General features: G+C 32.6%; 1 protein-coding gene across 2 annotated transcripts in view; it reads right to left on the bottom strand.

Annotated features, from left to right (window-relative positions):
• Klp3A (kinesin-like protein 3A) overlaps positions 1-25,266 on the bottom strand; it is a 51,874-nt gene that overhangs the window by 17,041 nt on the left and 9,567 nt on the right. For both annotated transcript variants that reach the window (XM_072538181.1, XM_072538182.1), the window contains exons 7-15: positions 23,780-24,119; positions 23,161-23,365; positions 18,269-18,427; positions 15,086-15,457; positions 8,460-8,676; positions 8,210-8,361; positions 3,021-3,132; positions 2,863-2,945; positions 1,115-1,213 (exon numbers count right to left, since the gene is read on the bottom strand). In XM_072538181.1, the coding sequence (XP_072394282.1) occupies positions 1,115-1,213; positions 2,863-2,945; positions 3,021-3,132; positions 8,210-8,361; positions 8,460-8,676; positions 15,086-15,457; positions 18,269-18,427; positions 23,161-23,365; positions 23,780-24,119 (1,739 nt within the window). The remainder of the gene's footprint in view (positions 1-1,114; positions 1,214-2,862; positions 2,946-3,020; positions 3,133-8,209; positions 8,362-8,459; positions 8,677-15,085; positions 15,458-18,268; positions 18,428-23,160; positions 23,366-23,779; positions 24,120-25,266) is intronic.

The raw sequence follows: 25,266 nt of genomic DNA, 5'->3' as shown, positions 1-25,266 counted from the left end.
AATGTGTAGTAGATGAAATGGCGCAGTGATAACTTCATTGAAAAGTTATTTCATTAGATTTTTAAACTTATCTAATTTCTTTTCACGTCTATGTGTCGGTCCCTATTCAAGGGTGAAAACCAGTCCTGTAAAATCGGGACTGTCCTGTTTTCTCAGTGATACTTCCACCATTTAATACAGTTTTTCAAAATAAATACTAAAAGTACATTGTTTCCATTTAAGGGGTTACATAGGTCTTGTATTTTCAAAACATCTTTTAATTTTTTTATTCCATATGAAAGTATGGTACTTCAAGAGTATTCACACCAAATTTGAAGTAAATTCCAGTAATATTACTGGAGTTATAGAGATTTGAGTTTAAAAGTTTCTCAGCGCTCTCAGTTTAAAAACTTCAATGCATTTTTTCTCATTAACGCAAATTTTTAAACTGAGATTTTGGTGTGAATACTCTTGATGTACTATACTTTGCTACGAATTAAAAAAAATAAATCAATTTTTTGAAAATACAAGACCTATGGTCCTTTAAGGTTTGATGATTTCAATTTAGCTTTGAGAAATAAAAAAAAATAAGGGAGTTTTAAGAAGTTCGATCATTTTAATGTAGATACCTATTTAAGAAAACATTTATTTCAGATTCCATGCCAAAAGAAATTTTAAGTAGTTCAACACATAAAGACTTCATTTCACCAAAATAAGCTATCAAAAAATGATAATAAACCTCGCCAGCAGATTCTACAGAAGTGTTTCCAGATTAAGAATATGTCAGCTGGGAAACTTTTGCAAATGATTTAATTCCTTTTTGAACTGCAATATCACTCTGCACAAGTTAGAAAATAAATAGTGTCAAAATTTTTTAAAAAACTTTTAGATTTCTTAACGAATCCCTAACAATTTTGTTTATACTTGATCAAGTAACAAATATTAATAGTTACATTCCATACATCCGACGATGTATGGAATGGCTGATTATACTGATGATTCGTCATGGAGAGAATGTATAAGTTATATTTTATAGGATGTAAACAATAAACTAACCGTACAAGAAATAAATAGTACAAATAAATCGAACCGTGGAATCAACTCGCGTTACAATACGCACTTATTATTTACTTACAGGTTTAAGCAAGAATGTTGCATTCATCTCTGCCGTGGAAACCGTTGCCGTTTTCTCTTCGGATACAGCTGGAGTAGCTGGAGCAGTTTTGGAAATAGCCTAAAAATATTAAACATGAAGGTAAAATATTCTATACAGAAGTCAATAAAACCATGATGAGCAACTATCAGAAATATTAGAAAATTCAGGAAAAAGAGTTAACCAAGGATCGGAATTGGGAAATAGACGGAATAAGGAACGCAGTGAAGAAAATGATAAGAAATAAGGCTATGTGAAAAGATAATATCGTTATAGAAGCCGCAAAGACTGGAGGAGACAGACTTTCAGACAATATAAAGAAATTGTTCAACTTATGTCTGCACCAAAGTGAAACACCTACAAAATGGCATAGTGCACTTACCATTTTATTATATAAAAAAGGCGATCTAACAGATCTCGAAAAGTACCCACCCATAAGCCCGTTAGACCCCCTCTACGAGTTATTTACAAGAGTAATAACAAATAGACTGGAAATAAAATTAGATTTTTACTAACCTAGGGAGCAGGCAGGTTTTAGGAAAAACTTCACTTCAAAAGAGATTACAGAAAAATCCGTTGAATACAACCGACCATTGGTCCTGGTTTTGTAGACTTTCACACAGTATTCGATACGATACTTTCTTTTTCGTGCACTCTTTGATACAAGTATCTAACAATTGAAATCGCTGTAATATATATATACATTAATGCAACCCTGACCGTAAGACTACACAAAAATCTAAAATGTATAAAAATCAAGAGGAATCAGACAAGGAGACACGTTATCTCCCAAACTCTTTTCAACAATTCTGACACAGGCTTTCAATAAATTGAAGTGGAACGCCAAAGGAATCAATGTCGACAGCGAAATGTTCTCCCATCTACGATTTGCGGACGACATAGTTCTGATAGCAGATAACTTGACTTGAAACTATGCTTATTGAGTTAGATGCCGCCTGTAATGAAGTTGGTTTGAATATAAATTTTGGAAAGACATAAATCTGGTAGCAAGCGAAAATCTAAAAGTCGACTGAAACGAAATAGGGTTAGTTCATAAATATAAATACTTAAGTCATGTAATCCAAATTGCCAACCAAACTGCTGAACTGCAAACAAGAATCACTTTAGCATGGGCCGTATATGCTCTATCAGACATCTTCAAGAGGAACATGACAAATTATTTGAAAAAGAAGACGCTTCCCAATGTGTGCTTCCAGTTATGACTTACAGCGCCGAAATACTTTTCTTAACCTAGGCCACAGCAACCAAACTAAGAGTAGCCCGAAGAAGAATGGAACGCTCGCTACTTGGACTGACTCTCAAAGACCGGGTTACAGTTGAAGAAATAAGAAGGACATGCGTCACAGATGTCATGTAGCGCTTAGCATGGCTGAAGTGGAACTGTTCGGGTCATGTGGCCAGACTGAATGACGGGCAGTGGACGCAAAAATTTACAGTATGGAGACCACGATCAGACAGAAGAAGCAAAGGTAGACTACCTGCACGATGGACAGACGACGTCAAAAGAATCGCTGGGAATTATCTGCAGCAAACTCAAGACCACAACAGATCTGAAAGAAATTAGAGGAGGCTTATGTTCAACTGTGGACGCGGAAGGCTGGATGATGATGAAGGTAAAATATTAGAAAGTAATTTCCATCGTTAACAAAATGGTAGCAATACGATTTTTGAATTTATAGAAGGAATTAAAACAATAAAAATATACTTACAAATACATCTCGCAGTTTTTCTGTTAATTCTTCATTTTTGATTTCTAATTCTTCAATTTGTTTTTGAAGAGCTTCCTCTTTTGCTAAAAAAAAATGACAAGAATAAATTAATATTGAATGGTAAATGATTTGGTATCAATAAGCTCTATAGTACTTACCAATAGAATCTTCACTTCCATTAATCTGAGTCAACAATGAAGTAATTTTTTCTTCATATTCTTGACGCATTTGTTCGGTTTCTTCACCTTGACTCTTAAGTTTTTCTTGCGTCTAAAAATTGTGATGATTAGAAATATTATAAATTTTTTATAGGCATTATCTGGCCTTTTGACATTTTTATATGTTTTATAGGTTAATTGGAGTAAATCTGAGGGACATTGGCAGTCTAAGTGGGAGAGAAGGCTGTGCAATACTGGATATCGATCATATCAGTTCAGTTTGGGATAAAATATTTGATGATTCCGCATTTATAAATAACTTTTGAGGCTCAATAAGAAGATTAAAGATCGAAAACACACACACACACACACACACACACACACACACACACACATTCTCATTTTAAAAGAAAAGCTGTAAACAAAATGAATCCAAAATACAAAGAATGAACAAAATCAATTAGGTCAACTAAGTTAGTTTTTACTCGACACAACTGTATAATATACAGGTTTGACAGTTTTGTAGTATGAGGTACACAAAAAGACACTCATCTAGCGATCCATCAATTTTTTAGTGGAACTATTTTTAACCTTTGTATTGTCTCTGGGTACGCCTGGACCCAGTAGTAAAATTAAAATGTTTATATATTTATTATATCGTAAATTTGAGACGTGATGTTTCATGATATCCTTAAGATAAGGTTTATATACAATTTAACGTATTTGCGTTTTAAAATATCAGTTTGGTTTTCTTTGAAATGAAAGAAACACATCTGTTGTTTATGAGTCCACCTGTACCCAGAAGGGTTTCCAAATGTACGTGATGTTTGTTTTGTTTATTTTTATGAGAAGGGTGATTAGATTTTATGGGTCCTATTTTCGGAAGCGTTTGTCGAGTATCTTTAGTGTTGTACCATACTTGATCGCTTTAAGTTTATAGTTGAGAGTGTGGTATACAATCATTTGTGAAAAACAGAATAATAAGCGCTTGCTGAAAAATGAGCTCCAGGAGAGGACTCACGGAAGAGGAATTACGAAAAATCCTTGAAGAAGAGTTAGTAGATGAAGAATTTTCCGAAGATCATGTATCTACGGTTGATGATGACAAAGATGAAAGCGAAAGGAAAATGAAATAGAAGTTCCTGAACAAGAAGATTTACAATATACTGCTCGCGATTTGACAGTTTGGAACAAATATCCACCACCTCAGTCACGTGTAAGGTAAGTGGTGGCTCAAGTGCTACACATATTTTCTTACTAAATTTGTGGGTTTTACTAATTGCGTTGTATATTGTTTAGATCCATCAATATACTAAATCCTGTGCCAGGTCTCACCAGATATGCCACTCAACGAATTACCGATGAACCTATATCTTCAATGAGATTGTTTTTCACTGATGAAATGCTCAATTTACTCTTAGTGGAAACTAACAGAGAACGTGGTCGCATATGTAATGAAAAAATGTTAACTGTAATAGAAATATCACTGGAAGAGTTAGAAGCTTTTATAGGTAAATACTTTCATTACAGTTATAAAATAAATTAACTTGAAATTTTGCATTTTTATTCAAGGTTTACCTCTTCTGGCTGGTGTTCATAAAGGTGCCGGAGAATATCTGCAGGAACTTTGGAGCAATTCTGACGGTAGGCCCATTTTATAGCTACTATGTCTCTGAAACGATTTTGTAACATCAGCCGCTTTTTGTGATTTGATAATAAAGAGGATAGACCTATTAGACGGAGGCACGACAAGCTAGCTCCAATTAGAAGTTTTTTTGATTTATTTGTAGCACAACTTCCCAAAATGTTTGTTCCATATGAAAGCCTCACTGTCGATGAACAACTTGTACCATTTAGAGGTAAGTGTCCCTTCAGACAGTATATTCCAACAAAACCACGTGGGAAATATGGAATTAAATTATGGCTTTTATCTGATGTCAAAACTGCGTATGTGTATTGTGCAGAAGCATATACAGGAAAAGCAGAAAATCAGCCCAGTGACGTACATCAGGGCAGAAATGTAGTTTTACGACTTATAAAAGATGTTCAGAATTCTGGGCGAAACATAACCACGGTTTTTTTACTCACTACCATTTAGCGACTGAATTATTAAAACGTAAACTAACAGTAATTGGAACATTACGAAAGAACAAAAAAAGAAGCCCTATCATAAATTTTTGGGTTTTAGAAGAATATGACTTTAGTTTCATATAGCCCTAAAAAGGGTAAATTTGTTATTCTTTTGCCCTCGATACATTTAGATGACCAGATGTCATTGAAAGAACATAAGAAACCAGACATTATTTTGAGGAGGTGTAGATACAACAGATAAATTAGCGTCAGCTAATACCTGTAAAAGAGGACCTAGAAGGTATCCACTTTGCTTATTTTATAATATTTTAGATTTGGGGCAATTAACGCATATGTGTTATATATGCATGTAAATCCTCAATATAATAGGAACAAACTACATAAAAGAAGGCTTTTTATAAAAGAATTGGCATATAATTTAACAGAAAAATGCCAGACTACCCGAATGACAACAAACGTTCCACAAAAAATCCAAATAAATTTACATGCAGTAGCAGGAACAAGTGGAAATGCAAATGAAAGTCCAAAACGTGAAAGGTGTAAAGACTGCGGATGGGAAAGACATAAAATCTCGTACAAGATGTCAAGCATGTAAGAGGTTTATTTGTCTTGATCATTCAAATATCTGTTGTAAAAGTTGCATGGAAAAAATATAATTTTAATTTAATATAAAGTTTTATTATATTTTTTATTAAAAAAAAAAGTTTTTGATACATCGATAACATGAAACTACAAAAGCTTCTACGAATTAATAAAAAAAAAATTGAAATTTAATTCACAACAGGTATGAGTTTTATCCACTGACTGGATCCACCCGTACCCATAGACAAAGATTGTAACATTTACTTCGGGAGAGTAGGAAGGTAGTTTATAATACACGGGATAACCCCATTAATAGTTTAAATTACAATTTATAATATCACAGTTAGGATTCAAAACTTGATATTACTTATAATATAAAATCAATATCAAAAAGTTTAAAAAATGAGACTAAATCTCCAATGGGTTGTGAATATCATAGGTTGTTCTGTGAAAAGGAATATTGAAAACATTGACGTAAAGCTTGATGGGAGATGTTAAACTTAATCTGGCTAACAGGTTTGGACAATCGATAAATCCATGTATAATCTTATATTATAAAGGTCATGGCATATTATCATGCACGTTGCGTTTCCAGCCCGTAGCGTTTAGTTACCGAAAAATATAATTTAAATGGTTTTAAATGTGAACAATTCAAACTGTCAGGAACGTATCGTATCAGACACCTTACGTTTCCGTTCGGTATATTCGAAAACAATATTTTACGGATGCGACCGCTACAGAACGAGTCGAAACTTGTTGGTATGGATAATGTGAATTAGGAGTCCGTCGTTTTCCCCTTTTCCCCTCGCTATATTTAGGTATTTGTTTGATTTTGATACAGAGTTTTTAAAAAAATAATTTTCGAGGCTATTTTGTCATTTATGCATGTGTTTTTATTGCTTTGTGACAATTAAACATGGAAGTGATAAACAATTAGGACTTTTGCACGGAAGTGATACCTATTCTTTTTTTTTAAATACTCTTTGGTTTGATATTTACAGTTTGATAGTACCAGTTAAAATGGATTTCGAAAATTAATTGAACTCGTACGCGGTGAAGAAATTTTATATAAATACAATGATAAATGCTATTATGATGCAAATGAAAAAGAAAATATTTGGAAAAGCGAGAACATATCTTTACCGCACTAAACTGAAACGTTCTATGTATGAAAATGTGAACGTGCAGTCCGATTGCTAGACTGAAAACGCTACATGCCGGAAACTATACATGCATAATAATATGCTGCGACTTTAAATATTGCTCCTGACATATCAAGACGGCTCTTGAGTGAGGGTAAAGATCATTGTTATTCGATACGGGAATAATCATGATTTTCAATAGTAGTGTGGACATGGTAAGCACAATATCTCAAAAATTTATGCTGGACTCTTTCTACGGTATCAGTATTGTTCTGAAAATAGGGTGAACAAACAACTTAACATTATTCCAAAATAATTCGAACTAAGCAACAATCTGCAACTTATCTTTAAGTATCAATTTACGCATAAGAATTCCTAGATGTTACGTCTTTAGTGTCCTCTATGGAGTAGAAAGCTGGAGCCTTACAGAAGATGCCATAAGACGATTGGAGGCCTTTGAAATGTGGTGCTACCGATGTATGTTGAGGGTCTCATATATACACCACACAAGTAACATAACTATTCTCCAGATGCCAGAGGCTAAGAAAAGACAAAGAAATTATTAACACCATAAAAAACAGAAAATTGGCTTACTTCCGACTTCTACAGTTGATTCTACAGGGCAAGATTGAGGGTAAGGGGGCCCTGGTTGCAGACGTATATCCTGCATTGTAGGCATATTTAGGAGAAGCAACAATACACTAATCTTGTTGAATCAATGGAAAAATACTTACAATTCTTAGTAACGAAACCAAGAAGTTTAGATGCCTTTATTGACATAGAGTTTATGTGGTCACAGAAAGTAAGCTTTTCATGAAAAATTACACCCAAATCATGAATAGAAGAAACATAATTTAGTGGCTGATTATTAATAGTATATCTTGTTTCAATTCTATTAACTTTACGATAAAAACAAATAAAACAACATTTTTTTACATTCAAGTGGAGTTTATTCTGATTGCACCAATTTTGTAGTCATCATGCAACAAGCTTTAATCGTTTAAGCTACCTATAACTTTCCAAAATTTCAAGTCATCTGCCAACATTAGACATTTACTATTTAGGAAACAGGAAGTGATGTCGTTAAAGAAGATTAACGAAGGAATTATTTGATTCTCTTGTTTATTTTAATCTATTTTATCCTATCATGTTGATATTCTAGTTTTTAATCGATTTAGGTGTTCTGATGTTTTTCAAAACTTAATGCATGTTTTTCCGTTAATCATTCTACAGAATTCTGAATATATTGGTAATCTTTCGAACTTTCTTCAGCCTATAATAGATGTATCTCTTGTGTTTTACACATATATCTTTCGAGCCGGATAATAACAATAAACTTTTCAAAAAAATATTAAAAAAAAAACAATGGCTTACGTCATTATAAAGTTCCTGTAGTTCTGTTAGTTTAATTTGAAGACTAACTTTCTCCTTCACGACTTCTGCGGCTTTAGCAAACAAAAACTTTATGCCATACTTTGCTTCTCCCATTGTTTGGAATTTGTCGATTCTGGTCTTAGCTTTAGTATCTGAAAAATGATAATATATATTAGACGAACAAGATAAGTTTTCAAAAATCAATCACTGAATCAAATGTATCCAAAATATTTTTGTTCTGTTACTTTACCTTCATTAGAATCCAAGAGTTTTTGCTGCAAATCCTGTATTTGAACACTTCTTAGCTCCAGATCATCCTCAATTGATTTACAATCGGTTGAATTCGCATCAGAGTTGTTTTTCATTTCATCCAATTGATGCTGTAAGGTAGCTCGATCTTCTAATAGCACTTTAAGCGTTGTTTCCGCTTCCAATAAGTTCACATATAGGTCAAATTCTTGTTTTAGCTGTAAAAGTAAATATATTTTATTACATAGACCTATTTTTTAAGAGCGTAGGCGCAAAATTTCGGACCAATGCTTTTTAAATGCAATCATTTTTTTCGAATCCTGAGAAAACTAACAAATATTTTTAAAAAATTTAAACGCAGAATGAAAGATTACATTATTTCCGAGGGCCGAAAGTCCCTTAGAATAAACAAAAAGTTTTTTTTGAATGAGATATTTGAAATTAAAAATCACACTAAATTTTCTCTTTTTTGTCACCCCTGTAACTTATTAAAATAAACATTACGGAAGTTTTCAGGGACTTTCGGCCCTCAGTAATAATGTATTCTTTTATTCTGCGTTTAAATTTTTCAAAAATACCTATTAGTTTTTTTAGGATTCGAAAAAAATGAATGCATTTAAAAAGCATTGGCCCGAAATTTTGCGCCTACGCTCTTAACAAGCCGTGGTTATATAAAGTATAGGAAGTGGATGAACTGAACATTTTATTATTATTACACTCAGATGCAAAAAATACGTAACGGAGAAAATTTTGGTCAAATTCAAAGTATTTCAGTTTTTTTTAATTTTTAGCCCTATTTTGATGATTTTTTAGCACACTAAAAATTTTATAAATTTTAATTTAGTAGTTAGTTTTTTAATAAAATTTTGTATTTGACTTATTACAAGGGGTTAATTGAAAGGTGGTTTTTTATCCTAACTTTGAAACATCCTGTAAAATAATTCCGCTAGCGGATTTTCGCAAAACCTTGTTTTTAGGTTGCAACCATGTCTTTTAAGTATTATGTTTTTTGTTTCATGTGAAAATATGGATTGGTTCATTTTTAGGAACGAAATGACTTTGCCACCCACAATTTACGACTTTTCCTATTATTACCATCTTTTGTATTAATTTGTAATACGACGATGGGGGCTTGGGTGACTGATATCGAAAGAATGTCATATCGGTATCCCAGAAGCACTGTATTTAAATAATGATTAAAAGCAACGACATGATCTTGGTTTTAATGAATAATGATAACAATAACAAAACATTAAAAAAAACAACTTAAATGTAACTTAACCTTAATATTGTCCTGAAGCTATTTTTTTGTGGTTTATTTTATTTTAAAGTAATTACTATTTAAATCGACAAACGACAGACAATTAAAAAAAAACGACAAACGCAGCAGAGGACGACCACCAACACGCTGGATGGACGACATTAGACGAATATCCAAGAAATGGCAACAAGAAGCACAGAACCGTGAAGAGTGGCGAAAAATGGGATAGACCTATGTCCAGCAATGGACAAAAGAGGTTGCATGATGATGATGACTATTTAAATGGGAATAAGCCACAATTAAAGGTTAAAGTACGTTTATTGGCGTTTCAATTTCCACTTCGGAAATCGTTCTCAAAATACAAACATTAGTAAATTAAATAAATTTTGTTTTTTTTGTTACTTAGTGAAAAATTCTACTAATAATTTAATTTTATCCGACTCATTTATATTGACAATTCAGACATACATTATACATTTTAAAGTAGACGACTTTAAAATGATATTGCCAATATTGTTGAGTTGCGCTCCTGGGACGACTTTACTGATAAGATAGTTCATTTGATTACATGAAATAAACTTGTGAATATTTATCAGAAAAGATATCATAGCATGTAATTCGTATTTAAAAAAACAAATACATGCCATGATTACAGGAAAAAAACCTATAATACTATCCCGACATGGTAAGTATTTGGTCGTGCATTTAGTTTACCTTCAATAAACACCAAATTCTGATTTTATATGTTTGTTTGAATTTGAACTTTGAATTTAATAATCAGATATATACGAACAGTGCAGGACTTATAATGGGTAATCCTCTAAGCGCATTGCTATCAGATATTTTTAAGGATCATCCAGAGACAAAGAGTTCAAAACATCCCGTATTCAAACAGTTTTTATATTGGTGGAGATACGTAGACGATGTACTGGTATGTTTTACAGGAACTAACAAACAACTTAATCAATTTTTATCGTATATTAATTCACTCCATAGTCATATTGAATTTACAATAGAAACAGAACAAAATCAATCCATTAATTTTTTAGATTTAAAATTATCAGACTTAAAAACAAACACGAGTTCTTCATATTTCATAAGCCTACCCATACTGACACGACTATACACAATTCATCATCCCATCCTACGCAAAATAAACTGGCAGCCTATCATAGCATGATACATAGATTAATAGAAATTCCGATGTCAAAATATAACTTTGAGACAGAATTAAATATCATTAAACAAATATCAGTAACAATGGGTACAACGAACAAACAATTAATAAAATTTTAAATCAAAAACTACACAATAAAGCCCTGAAATTAGTATTTCCACTAGTGATGTAACGAATATTCGCATTCGCATTCGCGAATATTCGCATATTTTTGCATATTTGCATTCGCATTCGCAAAATTTATGCGAATGTTTTGCGAATATGAATATAAGAAAAAAAAATAATTTGAAGATTAGGTTAATAAAATAAAAATATATTCACTTCTCAGTTTTTTTATTAAGAAAACTCACTTTATTTTACAAGCTATATTAATTTTGTGTTTGTATTAAACAAAAATACTGCCCTCTCTTATTAAAAAATAACAATTGTGTGTTTTTACTTAGTTTTCAAGTTTGTTTTCAACAGTAAGTAAAAACAGAGAACTGTTATTTTTTAATAATTAAAATTTAATAGAGGAATATTAAACTTTAGAAATAAAAGCTTTGACGCCTTTTCTCCTTCAAGTCTGTTTCGATGTGGCGTATAAAGAAGTCCAGCGCCACTAAACAAGCGCTCGCTCGGGACACTCGTTGGTGGTGTAACTAAATATTGCCGAACTACAGGAAAAAGAAGATCGTACCTTCCCTTATTCACTTTCCACCATGTTAGAGGGTCGACGTCACCTGCCACGCGTTTTTCCGATGAGTATTCTGACAGTTTTACGGATTAAAAGATGGACAGAGTTTTGAAAACTAGGAAGAGCCATGTCATCTTCTTCACTATCACTCGTATCCATCAGTAAACTCATCGTTTCTTTTAAGGACAGACTGTTGTGTGTTTCGTAATCTTCACATTCATTATTTAATCGCTTTGCATTCGGGTAAAGTGAATTTCAAGATATGTCGGTTTCATTGTCTCTGAGCAAATCCAAAATATGCTCTATGACAAGAACTTTAGTCGACGTATTTTTAAAAAATTTTGCTGTGTATCTTGGGTCAATAAAGGTCGCCGTGGCAAACAATATTTCATTCTCTAAACCCGAAAACTTGCGAATAAGCTCATCTTTTATGACGGTAATCGTATCACCAATGTGTTCATCGAATGAATCAAGATCATGAACAACTTTTTCTTCTTCTTAACATCTTCTTCTTCTTCAGTAGTAATTAAGGGAATTACAGAAGAAATAGAAACATCGACAACACTTAACTCTCTGGTCACTTCTTCAAATGGTCTTAGTAAACCGATAAGTTTTTCAACAATCATCCACTCTTCAGAAGTCAGCTGAGGAATTTTATTATTTGCCGAAGCGTACAGACATAATGACTCTTTGACTTGAAAAATACGCATATAAAAAGTGCTGTTCCACCTAGTAGCACATTCTTGGATAATCTTAAGAGGTTTTTGATTAAGTCTTTTTTGTATATTGGTCAGCTCATCTTGGGCAGCAGTCGAATGATGAAAATGAGTTGCCATCTTTTTGCATTTTGTTATGGTAGCCACGACAGATTCTTGAGCCTTCATCCCTGCTTTTAACACGTTTTGAATCTTGTGAGAAGTACAGTCAATATGTTTAACATTTAATAAGTTAACACCTTTTTTGATATTAGCACCTGCATCGCGAACTACACATTTCACTTTTTCTTTGGGTATTTCCCAAAACGACAAGATATCTTTAAGTTTATGAGCAATATTTTCTCCGGTGTGGCGGTCTTCATTAAACACTTCTGCTTTTAACACTATCATTTTCCTTTCAAATTCTTTTGTTATCCCATGACAAGTTAAACTCAGCAATGAAACTCCAGAACAATTATCAGACGAAATGTCGGTAGTAAATGATAATTTTTCGAAGGATTTTAGTAATTCAAGAATTTTCTGACTTACTTTGCCAAATAATTTATCGCATATAAATGAAGTGAAATACTGACGCGACTTTAAATTGTAAGGCGGACACAAATGCTTGATAAGTCTTGTGAATCCAACACTTTCCACGAAACTAAATGGCAAGTCCTCCAACGCAACCATTTCACTTATAGCATTATCCACTGCCAATGATTTCAAAGAATTATTATCCCACTGTTTCGTTTTATCGACAAATTCTTGAAGCGATATTTGTTTCATGGCAGATTTAGTACCTTGGTGGGAAGATGATGCCTGTTCAAGTGACTTAGAAGCAACTTTTCGGTTTTCACACTCTTCTAATTTGGAAAACTCGGTTTTATGCAGTGCCTTTAAATGATTTCTCATAGCCGTTGTAGTTCTTCCTTTTCTCGAGTATTCTTTGTTACACAGCTTGCATTTAGCTCGTTCAGTATCGCAAAGTGGTGAAAAATAAGTCCATATTTCACTATAATTTGATTTACTTATAGTAATAAATCGCTAATCACACTTTAACTACAAAATTCGCTTGTATTTGTGAACGAGCAGAGCAAGGCAAGTGGAGTGACTTGTGTCCCGTGAAATTTCTATTGGAACTATAACTCTCTCTCTATAAAAAGTCAAATTTGATTATAACAAGAGAAAATAAGATCGAAAAACGTGCTTTTTACGTTTTTGGCCCGGACGTGACTATAAATAAATACCTTTTAAAACGAACCCTCAATAAAATTAACTGCCGCCTGCAATAAACTTCTTTACAATAAATACAACTGTTTCACATCTTTAGCAAATATGATAGAATGATACTGGACAATTTAAAGCAGGTAAAAACTTAATATTCGCATTCGCATTCGCGAATGTCGGTGGCATATATTCGCATTCGCATTCGCGAATGTTTAAAAAATGACATTCGTTACATCACTAATTTCCACCACCAGAGAAAAAACCCAGTACCTTCTGCTCCGTTACAAATACAGGCAAAATAACAACAAAAGTGGCCTAACACATAAAAAAGAAAGGTATAACACCAGCTTTTAGAACAAACAAATTAGGCAAATATATTAAAAACAACAAGAGCCAAAATAAAAAGCACTTACACAGTGGTGTATACAAACTTAAATGTGGCGACTGCCCAAAAACTTACATCGGTCAAACTGGTAGAACCTTTAATAAACGTATAGCAGAACATAAAAGGGGCTTTCAATAATAGGAAAACAGATTCTACAAACGTACTTCACGTTCTAGATCATAATCATTCTTTTAATGACAAATTTCAAATTTTTCACATCCAAAAAGGCCTTAAGCTATCTTTATTAGAATCTATGGAAATTAACAAATTCAAAAACACAGACATCATAATTCTGAATGAACAACTTGAGACAAACAGTTAACTCTTCAACCTATTTCGTTAAAGACTATAAATTGTAAACACATCTAAAAATAGATCACTTGAGAAAGACACTCTGTCGAAACAGCTATAGTGATAAAATATATAATATATGTATATATAATAATATGTAATGTAATATGTATATATAATAAATTTTGTGTAAGTTTTGAAAATAAAATTTTCATTGTTTTATTGTTATATTTAGAAGTTATTAAAAGGTAAACATTTCAGAAGAGCGAAACCTAGTGTCATAGATCAACGAATTTTTTAGTATGGCAAATAAAATGAACATATTACATTATTACATTAGGCATATTACATTACAATATGTAATGTAATATGTATATATGTATATATAATAAATTTTGTGTAAGTTTTGAAAACAAAATTTTCATTGTTTTATTGTTATATTTAGAAGTTATTAAAAGGTAAACATTTCGGAAGAGAGAAACCTAGTGTCATAGATCAACGAATTTTTTAGTACGGCAAATAAAATGACTTGTTGTAAACTTGTTTATTTAACACAATAATTATTGTAATTTATATAAGAAATCCACTTTTCTCTTTTCATTAATTTTTGCTTACAATTTGGAAACGAATAGAACTTGAATTGTCTATTTCCTGTTGTATTTTTACAATTTATAATACAACATTCGCGAAATCTCATTGTCTTCAATGATAGTACTTAAATGTGCTAATAAAATGCAAGGTTTAGCCGCTTCACGCGCACGATCCTTTCTCATATCCCCTCCGAGTACTGCAAATACAGCAGATCGTCACGACACGAAATAGTTCGTGTCGTGACGATTCGCTCTACATTTTACTATAGGAAAAAATTAATATAACGCCAGTATAAAAGCTTCGGTTCAAAAATGAAACACTTACCCATGGTTCGATTCGTTCAACTTTACCAGCATTCCTCGATTCCTGCGCCTGTTGTTTTACCGACAACGCGAGTTTCAATCTCCTATTTATAGCTTCCGCTTCCTCCACTCTCCTCTTAAACACGTTCTGCTGTTTACTATGAATAACTTTCATTCTTGCAATTTCACATTCTTTCTTTATATCTTGTTGTTTCAATCGTATACATTCCCTCTCTTTTTCGATCTTCCACTGCCGGAACTTGTCAGCTTCTTCACGCATCGTCTTTACTAGTTTAACTTTGGTTTGCTTCATTTCGAGTATATCTTTGTTTAAAACTTTGATTTTTTCTTCGTCTCTGGCCTTCGTTTTTATTAACTGGTTTTGTTCTTGTACCTATAACAAAATAAATTAAGTGGAATTAAACCAGTTTTATTGATATCTAAAAAATATTGTTGTACTTTGCATATAATCATGCCCAATTCCATTGGAATGATTATATGCAAAGTAAAATTATGTGCCAAAGAAAAACAAAGCAGTAGTGTTACTCTCGTCCATGAATATGACAGGACAAGTAAAATACAGTGAAGTAGCGAATCCGGAAATATTTAAGTATTACAATATAACCAAAGGGGGGTGATACCATGGATACAATGCTGAATGAGTATATGGCTAAGCGTCGGACATTGCGTTGGCCTTTTTTATAATAAGATTGACGTTACTAGCGTAACATCCTACATATATCTTCTTCTTCTCGTAGCACTACAACCCGGGGTGGGTTTTGGCTGACTGCACAACTTGCTTGCATCTTGAACGGTCGTCCATAATAGTTGGGTCAGTGGGTAGTTCCATTGTTCTTAGATCTGACCATATATTGTCTCTCCATCGCATTCGTGGACGTCCTAAGGGCCTTCTTCCTGTGGGGGCTTCCTCCCATATTAACTTGACAAGGCGGTTATTAGGAAGTCTATGGACATGACCAGCCTATCTTAGACGTTGGGATTTAATCTCTTGGGCTATATCGCTCGCTCTATACATCTGCTTGACTTCAGCATTTGTTCTCATTCGGTATTGGTTGCTATAAATGTCGTGATAAGGCCCAAAGATTCTTCTGAGGATTTTCCTCTCAAAACATCTAAGTTTTCTTTCAGTTTCTTTGGTCAGGGTCGACGTCTCACACCCATACATGAGCACCGGTCTAATCACCGTTTTATATATTCTAATCTTTGATGTTCGTGTTAGGCTTTTAGATTTAATAGTATTGTGGAGGCTGTACATACATCTGTTTGCTGTCTGAATTCTTCCTTTAATCTCTTCCGCGATATCGTTATCTGAAGTGATTGGTGACCCTACATACATCGAGAGCACAATCCATTACATAAAATAAAGGACCGACGCAACGCAGAAAATTTTTGAAGCATCTTGCTAAAAATCTTTCTCTTCGGTTCAATCTCGGGTTGAAGTAAAAACAAGATGATGATAAGGAGTCACTTTCTTCGTAGTGCTGTAGAAATGGTCCTTGGTAGAAACATAGTATTTGCTGTAGCGACTCCTCAAGTAACTCACAGCACTCGAGGATCTACTCCAGTAACCAGAAGTTGCCATGTTTGTTGAACAGCGAAAAACGAGAAAAAGTTGTGTAGCTGATTTTAAAATCAAAACGTCGAATATTAGTTAAAAATGTAATTTTCATTACAATCAACTGTGGCTTAATAGCATTTAAACAAAATGTTGAACTTTATTTGGTATTGAGTGAGAGTTGCACTCAAATTATGTATGCAAAATGCTTACAATGTGCTAATAATTATAATAAGACAAAATAGTTTAATAAGTTTTTATCATCATCATAATTCTGGCTTTACCACCCTGTGTGCGTCCTAGCCACCTCATTTCTCTCCAGAATTTCTCTCCAGTCATCCCCATCCATCGCCTTCCTCCGCCAAGCACATATTCCCACATTTCTCATGTCTTCATCGATATTATCAAGGTGTTCTGTCTTTTTCTTCTTCTCTGACCAATGGGTCTACCAATAAGTTTCTATTGTAACATTTTAATAACCGTTAGATTGCAATTTCATGTTTTCTTTATTTGCCTTTCTTATCCTGTAAACGGTCCGAATGCAATAGAAATGAATTTTAGGTAATTTTTCAGATCTAGTTGTATCGAATCGTAAAACAATTACGGAATTTGTTGGAGTTGGCATTTGATTAAAGTATTCCTCAAAAACATCAGTATTCACATCTTCAGGAAAATCAGCGATCTAAACTGACTGAAATATTGGTACACCATCATTTAAAGTGGCATGTGCATTAGCTGCATGACTAATAATTGGTTTTTTGCCAGGAGACGCTTTTACTCTTACCAGAATTTTCCAAAGTCTTTCTTTGCTTTTCTTTTTCAGAAATATCTTCTTTCACCATACCCAAACTTGTATCCCGGAATTTCGTTGTTAAAATAAACGGAATGTTTTTTACTTAATGATATTTTTTTACATCCTTGTTGATAAATTTGCAAAATAGAGTTAAATTTGCTTTTACTTTTTCATTTATAGAAAACGCAATTTTACTGCTTAATATTAAAAAAACTTATTTACTAGAACACGTATTAGAAAGATTTCTCGACTATTTTAGAAAATGATCTCGGGTGGGATGCTTGATGGAATACTAATTTAATAATTACGGAGTAACGAATGGATGGAAATTACAAATTAAGAATGTCTTTGTGGTATCGTTTATCATATTTTAGCCTGATCCATTAAGAGGATCAAATTGCCTTAAAAACTCATCCGTGTTAGGATTTATGAAAAAACCAAGACCAATTTCAAATATTAAATAATGGTTTCCCATGTTATGGTTTTAATCTTTAAATCCTGCGATTTCCATAAGAAATTAAGCATTTTATTATTCCTTCTTGTTCTTAAAATATTTGTAGACTATTTGTAGATTTTGTAAAGATTTGATTTTCAACATTTTTATTTTAAAATAGCTCGTTTATTGTTTAGTTCTGCGATTGTAATGCATATTGGTCATATAATATTAATATAATAAACTGTAGGCCTATGAACAAGTACGCTTAAGGAATAAACAATTGAGAACAGTGATTTGCTACTCTCTCCCAATACCCAATAAAGTCTAATTAAGCTGAAATGATTACAGTTTGCTTTGGAATAACAACAAATTGTATCTTTAACTACATCTGTTAACTTACCTTTTTCTTTAACTCAAATAACTGATGTTCCAAGTCTTGAACTCTCTTCCTACGTTGCTCTGACAATTTTCCAGAATTTCCAATATTTTTTAACATCTGCTGGAGTTCCTCTTTTTCCTTTTCGAGTTGCGCAATTTTTGCTTCGTTTTCTGCCATTGCCTAAAAAATATATCAAATAGATAAATACACCAAAGTCAATATAAAATGGTGACAATGTAAACTTCATGGATCGAAATATGGAGATTGCCAAAAATAGAGTACTTAATAAGGATTCTAAGAAAACTAAACTAATAATAATATTTTACAGTAACAAATTGACATTTTCAACAAAAAAATTCATTCGGAAGTCAAAAATTTTCATTGGCCATTAGACCAAAAACTTGTTGGTAAAAACTATGAAAGCTCAGTTCTATTTCATTTTCGAAAACGGATGAAAGTACCTACATCATGGAGCCGTTGCCAGTATATGTCGTGAATTTTAAACAGGGTATGATTCTTAGTGTGCACGTAAAACGTGTAGTGTTAAATGTATTGAACTATCATCTGAACTTAAAAAATGGTGACAGCTTGATTATTACTGTGGAAAAAGATTCGAAAATGTGCGGTGTGAGTGTTCGCAAAATTTATTACATCCGCGAAGAGGTCCAGCAAGGCGAACTGAAACCGATACAAAAAAAGATGGAAAAAAAATAGTTTCCAGTCCAATTCACGTGAGAATACTTACGATGAGAGAGTGAAATCTCTAATGAGGAAAATTGCCCATGATTTTTTTTTCTAAAACATACCACTAATCGTGGACAGCATAATGAACAGAGTGAAGGATGAGGACCTATCAGCTTTTTCAAAAATCACATTTCGTAGGTTACTAAATGACATGGGTTTTGAATATGGTAAAAGAGGTCGAGATTCGATAATGATGGAAAGAAAAGATATATCCTAGAGACACAAGTACCTCAGACAAATAAATTGTCCTTCTTCATGTTGGAAGCGAAACTGGCATGGGTCGAATTAACTTTCTTGGCCAAGAAGGGAACCGCTGATTACCACGACGAAATGGACGGGATCTATATGAAGAATGGTTTGAGAAGACGTAAATTCCAAACTTGCCGAAAGACAAAGCAAACGTTGTCGTTTTGGATAACGCGTCATACCACTCCCGCAAATTTGATTTCCCGAAACAATTGTGGAACAAAGGCAAATCAAGGATTGGCCAAAGAAAATAGACGCATATAGAAGAACAGTTCAAATGGGCGATTTGGTTACGGTTTTTATACTTCAAAACAATCCTTAAGAGGGCGACTGAATAAACCCAAACCGTCGTCATCGGCTTAAAACCATCATGAAAGATATAGTTAGGGGAAAGGGGGAAAGGAGTATGAACGGAGCTATTTATTTAACTTATGCATCCACGCTTAATCAAATTTCGACGCCATTGATTTGCACTGTCTTTTTTTTTGTTTTTTACACAATAAAATCTTTAGTTTTAATACATATATTAAATTGTTAATGTTTTAATTTTAAAACATAAAAAGGTATCAAATTTTCAATATTCAAAGTATTTATTTTTTTTTATTACACGTAAATAAAATTTTATAACTTTGAATTAAAAATAGGTTTGTTCCAATACTACGAAAAACAGTCACGGAACTGTCTATTATAGGTACTGTTTTCCTGCCTAAAAATTTACAAAACATTTTAAAAAAATTTCAGAATATTGTTACGATAAATATGAGTCATATTTAACCTGTAAGCATTTTATTATTCTCACTTTTGTTCTAGTATATTCTCCGACCCGCTAGAAACCGGTCTGGCGTTCCCTTTCATTCGAGAAGGGTCAGCACAGGTCAACATCCGTCCGCTTCGAGAGAATCCAGGCTAACGGCTGTTTGATATATATAGAGAAATTTTAATTGTTGAAGTTAGTCTGAAAATATAATCGAGTCGAGCTTTGAAATATTACACGCGTATTGCCGGGATAAATAAATTGTAATAAATGTTGTAAATAAATTATAGAATTATAGTGTGAAATAAATTAGTATAATATTGTACAAATAAAGACTTTAATAAAATAAGTGTTAGAATAATTTTATAATAAATAAAGTTAATAAATTAGACTAATAAACTCAGTTCAATATATTCAACCAAAAATTTCATTTTCTCAGGACTTTTCATTAACTATTTTTGAAATTAATTCATTGAACAATTGTCCTGTTCAAAAAAGTATTCAAAGAAACTTTTTACTAAATTTTGAAATTTTCCATTTCGCCGAAACTTCCAAACTTCCATTTCATCCATAATCTTTTAATAACAACAAAAAGCATTCCTGAATTATTTTTGAAATATTTAACAGTAACTTTTAATGAATAGTCTATGTGAAAAGTTTTTACGCTGTATGGGTACTATTTAATCTTGTTTTAAAATAACAACTACTAGCAAAACATAATTTTCACAATGAATAAATATTGGTGAAACTATTACTATCTTATATACTAAAACGCTAAGCCCTTTTCTTGTCCACCACTTTACTCAAAAACCATATTAGATAATTAAAATATTTTTTCGGAATATTATTAGTATTACGTATGAGATTGTCAATATATACTTTTGGTACAAAAATTCACTTTCGGTTTAGAGATGACCGGAAGTTAAAATTTACTTTAAGTTTTAGACCCCACAATGTATATATGGATCGAAAGGTCTCGTCGAGACGAATCTAAATATGTACTTCCGGTTGCGATCCGACACCGGAAGTGACCCGAAACGCGCATAAAACGTCAATATAGAGCAAATCTGACACCGGATTCGTGATCAGCATGCAAAATTAACTGCTAAATGATAACATTGTAACAAAAAACATTGTTTTCGACGAAATATTTCGTGATATTTAATACACTTTTTACTTGCATTATTATTGATGAATGTTATGTATATTCTTGCTTATATTGTTTGTATTGATCTCTTAATTTTTCTCGCAAAATAAAAATTTCATTTAAAAAACTCGATGTCGAGTTGGTCCGCTAGTATAGTCTTAAATTGATTTATACATAATTGAAAATAAACTGATGACATTAATTAAAATTAAAATAAACTTTATGTATAAATTTAAGACATGTACTAAAATATATATCTTCATAACTGATTTTTTTATTCATATATGAATGAGTAAATTATTGGTTTCAAAAATGAAGCCAAATGTTAACTTAGTGTTTAATTACTACTGGTATATTCAACTAAATAATATTCTTTAATTATATTATCAGTGGATTTGTAGATATTTAAATTTAAAATTTGAATTATATTTTTTCTAAAAAGATTCATTTATTAAAAGTTTTTAAAAACATTTTATTTTCTTCAAAAAATTTTATAAAACGCAAAAATCTTATATACTAAAACGCTAAGCCCTTTTCTTGTCCACCACTTTACTCAAAAACCATATTAGATAATTAAAATATTTTTTCGGAATATTATTAGTATTACGTATGAGATTGTCAAGATATACTTTTGGTAAAAAAATTCAGTTCCGGTTTTGAGATGACCGGAAGTTAAAATTTACTTTAAGTTTTAGACCCCACAATGTATATATGGATCGAAAGGTCTCGTCGAGACGAATCTAAATATGTACTTCCGGTTGCGATCCGACACCGGAAGTGACCCGAAACACGCATAAAACGTCAAGATAGAGCAAATCTGACACCGGATTCGTGATCAGCATGCAACATTAACTGCTAAATGATATCCATGTCGACATTTGATGAACTAAAAATTGCATTCCGGTTTTGAGGTCGACTTCCGGTTTCGTTTTTATTAGTCAAATCAATAGAGAATTCAACGTAGAGTTCAAAAATGTAAGTTCACGAAATTATCAGTTATAGTTTTTGAGTTATTGATAAAAATATTTTTACTTCCGGTCATTGTATATATTGTATATTTTTCTCGCAAAATAAAAATTTCATTTAAAAAACTCGATGTCGAGTTGGTCCGCTAGTTTAGTGCTATTCTACGACCACGCGGCATCTACATATAAAAATATCTGAAGTTGCATTTGTTGCCGCACTCTTTCTTCTTTTAGGAGCAGTATTAGCGCCGACATGACCGCTCCCTAGTGGTACAAATAAGAAAATAAAATCATGATCAACTTTTCATTGTTTTGTGTATAACCTTTGCCGGCGCTAAAAAATAACAGTGAAAGATTCTTCTATTACATGCGTCTATATTCTTTGGATTGGCTAATCGAAAAGAACATTTTCTTCGGGAAGATTACCTAAAAAGAGAATTACTGGATACTGCGGCCGCATTTAGAGATGAGTACAAGTACAAAATTGAAACAATTGCGGAAAAATATGGCGTTAAGATTAAGAGAGTGCTGCCTTACCATTGCGGGCTGAACCGGATTGAGATGGTGTGGAGTCAAGTGAAAAGGTATGTGGCTTTAAACGACGTAGATTTTAAAGAAAAAACGGTAGAAAAGTTGATAAAAGAAGCTTACCAACGCGTATCTAAAGAGCAGTGACATAATTTTATTATGTGAACCACGTAAAGAAAGTAAAAGAAAAAAGATTTGAGATGGACAATTTGCAGGAAGATGATGAACCGTTGATCATTAATATAGATGATTCAGAGGATGTCGATGATTATAGAAAGATGTATGACCCAATATTTAACAAAATTTGTACTGCTCTTGCCTGTTCCAAAAATTATTTCAATGTTTACTAAAAAATAGCAGTAATATTGAGATGATTTATGCATAAAACTTATTAAGCTAATAATTACAACCTATTTTGTATTTTAAAGGAATTTTAAAAAATAGAAGATGGATCACATTCTATTTTTAGTTTTCATAAAACTAACATTTTGGCCATTTTAGCCTGATTTTTCTAAAAAAAAAACAATACCTGATAATCTACAACATAATTGGCACTGATCAATTCCTTAGCCAAATTCTCTTTAAGATTGAGCTGCTTTTCTATTTCAGTAAGTTGGACATTTAGATTGAATTGCCTATTCGTATGCGATTCCTGTTTCTCTTGAATATCTTCTGACTGTTCATTTGCACCTTCCGCAAAATCTTTCATAGACGGCTTATTATTTTCATGCTTGCTAAAAATAAAAAAATGATTATTACTATTGGCAAATACTACCGAATATTCTTTTTCTTGTAGTGTCTATCCGTTTCAAATGTTGGCATCTGTATTATGCAAACTGCTGCTGAAAAGATTTGTGGTTGTTGTGTTGAACCATGTATGTAGATTTTTCAGCCAGGAAATCCTTCACCTTCCCGTTCCTCGGTTTCCTTCTAATTTGCCTTATAGAATTAATTGTAACAACCCATATCTTTCGCTGTTCTTCATGATGTGACCGAGGTATTCAAATATAATATACCTACCATTATCACCAGCCGAGAAAACCTTACACTTCTTGATTGAGTGAATTGTTGAATCATAGCCAATATTCCAAGAATTATAATGAAAAAATAATAAAACAGAATAAAAAACATAATAAGAAAATACTTACGCTATCTCGTTGTCTGTCTGCTTTTGATCATTATTTATTTGAGCAAACTGTTCCTTTATTTGCTGCAAATTTACCAAATTTTCTTTCAATAAATCGTGATTGTTTGTTTCAAGCCCTACACTATAACTATTTAATGTAATATCACAGATGTCTTTTAGTCCCACAAGTTTTTTACTCAAGGATTCGTTTGCGTTTTGCAAAATGATTATTTTTTCATGTAAATTAGTGTTGTTAAAAAGAGCGGCAGCAAGTTGCAAACTTAGATCTCTTTTCTTAGTTTTAAGATCTATATTTTCTTTCTTGATCGATTCTAATTCTTGTGTACCGATAGCTGGACCACCTAAAAAATAATTTATCATTTTAGTTTGTATTTCCATTATGCAAGGTATAACTAGTGAGACAATGGACTTATAGGAAGAGGTTAAATATAAGTCCCCACAAATCCACTATAGTCGATTTCACACACAGACGGGAATTGGAATAATTAGGTCTTCTAAAGTTGAAGCACAAGAAATTCGGCTAAAGGGATAGGCAAAGTATCTCCGGGTTATACTAGACTCAAAACTTAACTTAAATTCAACAAGGTGCAAAGACTTGTGAGTATGGGGGAAACTGGTGCCATGCATACCACTCCAACAGTCACTATGGAGGCTCTACTAGGCCTGTTTCCCTTGCATTTGATAATACAAGGAGAGGCAAGATTGAAATTTTGCAATGAAGGGACAGGGCATATGAGTATCCCAAGGACTGTGACGAAGGACATCTTTAACCTTTAACTACACGCGGTGGTGTATTTTATACACCACTTGTAGAAAATGAGCCATACATTTCCAGAAACTTATCAGGATGGCAACACTGTACCACCTAACCTTCGGCTGGAGTACCCTCTTTCGCATGCTTTTTTATTAGTATTTATAATTAGTAGTCAATATTCCAAAACTGAGAAGAAAAATATTTTAAGAATATTTCCTGGCCCAAAACAATGTGCTCAAAATATTACCGATGAAAAAAGGGCGTTTGAGAAACTTTTTACCGATGACATGCCTGAACAAATTGTTGAATGGACCAATATATATAGAGAGAAAGTACGGCCTAACTACGATAGACCCCGAAATGCAAAACCTATATCTAAGAGTGAGCTATTAGCATTTTTAGGATTGTTATATTTATCTGGAATTAGACAAGGGAATCATACCCATTTTTTAGAATTATGGACAAAAGATGGAACTGGATCGATAATATTTAGGCTGTTTAGCTGTTATAGGTTGTAACAGATTTTTATTTATTCTTAGAGTACTTAAATTTGACAATAAGGTATTATAACGAGACCTGAGAGAAAGAAAACAGACTTGCGCCTATCTGTTTTATCTTTTACCATCTTACAGATAATTGTCAAAATAATTACCGTCTAGGTGTATAAATGACAATAGATGAAATGTTAATTCCTTTTCGGGGCACATATTGTTTTACTCAATATATACCAAGTA

This window comes from Diabrotica undecimpunctata, chromosome 7 (genome assembly GCF_040954645.1).
Source record: "Diabrotica undecimpunctata isolate CICGRU chromosome 7, icDiaUnde3, whole genome shotgun sequence".
Classification (NCBI taxonomy): domain Eukaryota; kingdom Metazoa; phylum Arthropoda; class Insecta; order Coleoptera; family Chrysomelidae; genus Diabrotica; species Diabrotica undecimpunctata.
The sequence above is the reverse complement of the archived record's forward strand: the minus strand, read 5'-3'. Positions and strand labels throughout refer to the sequence as shown.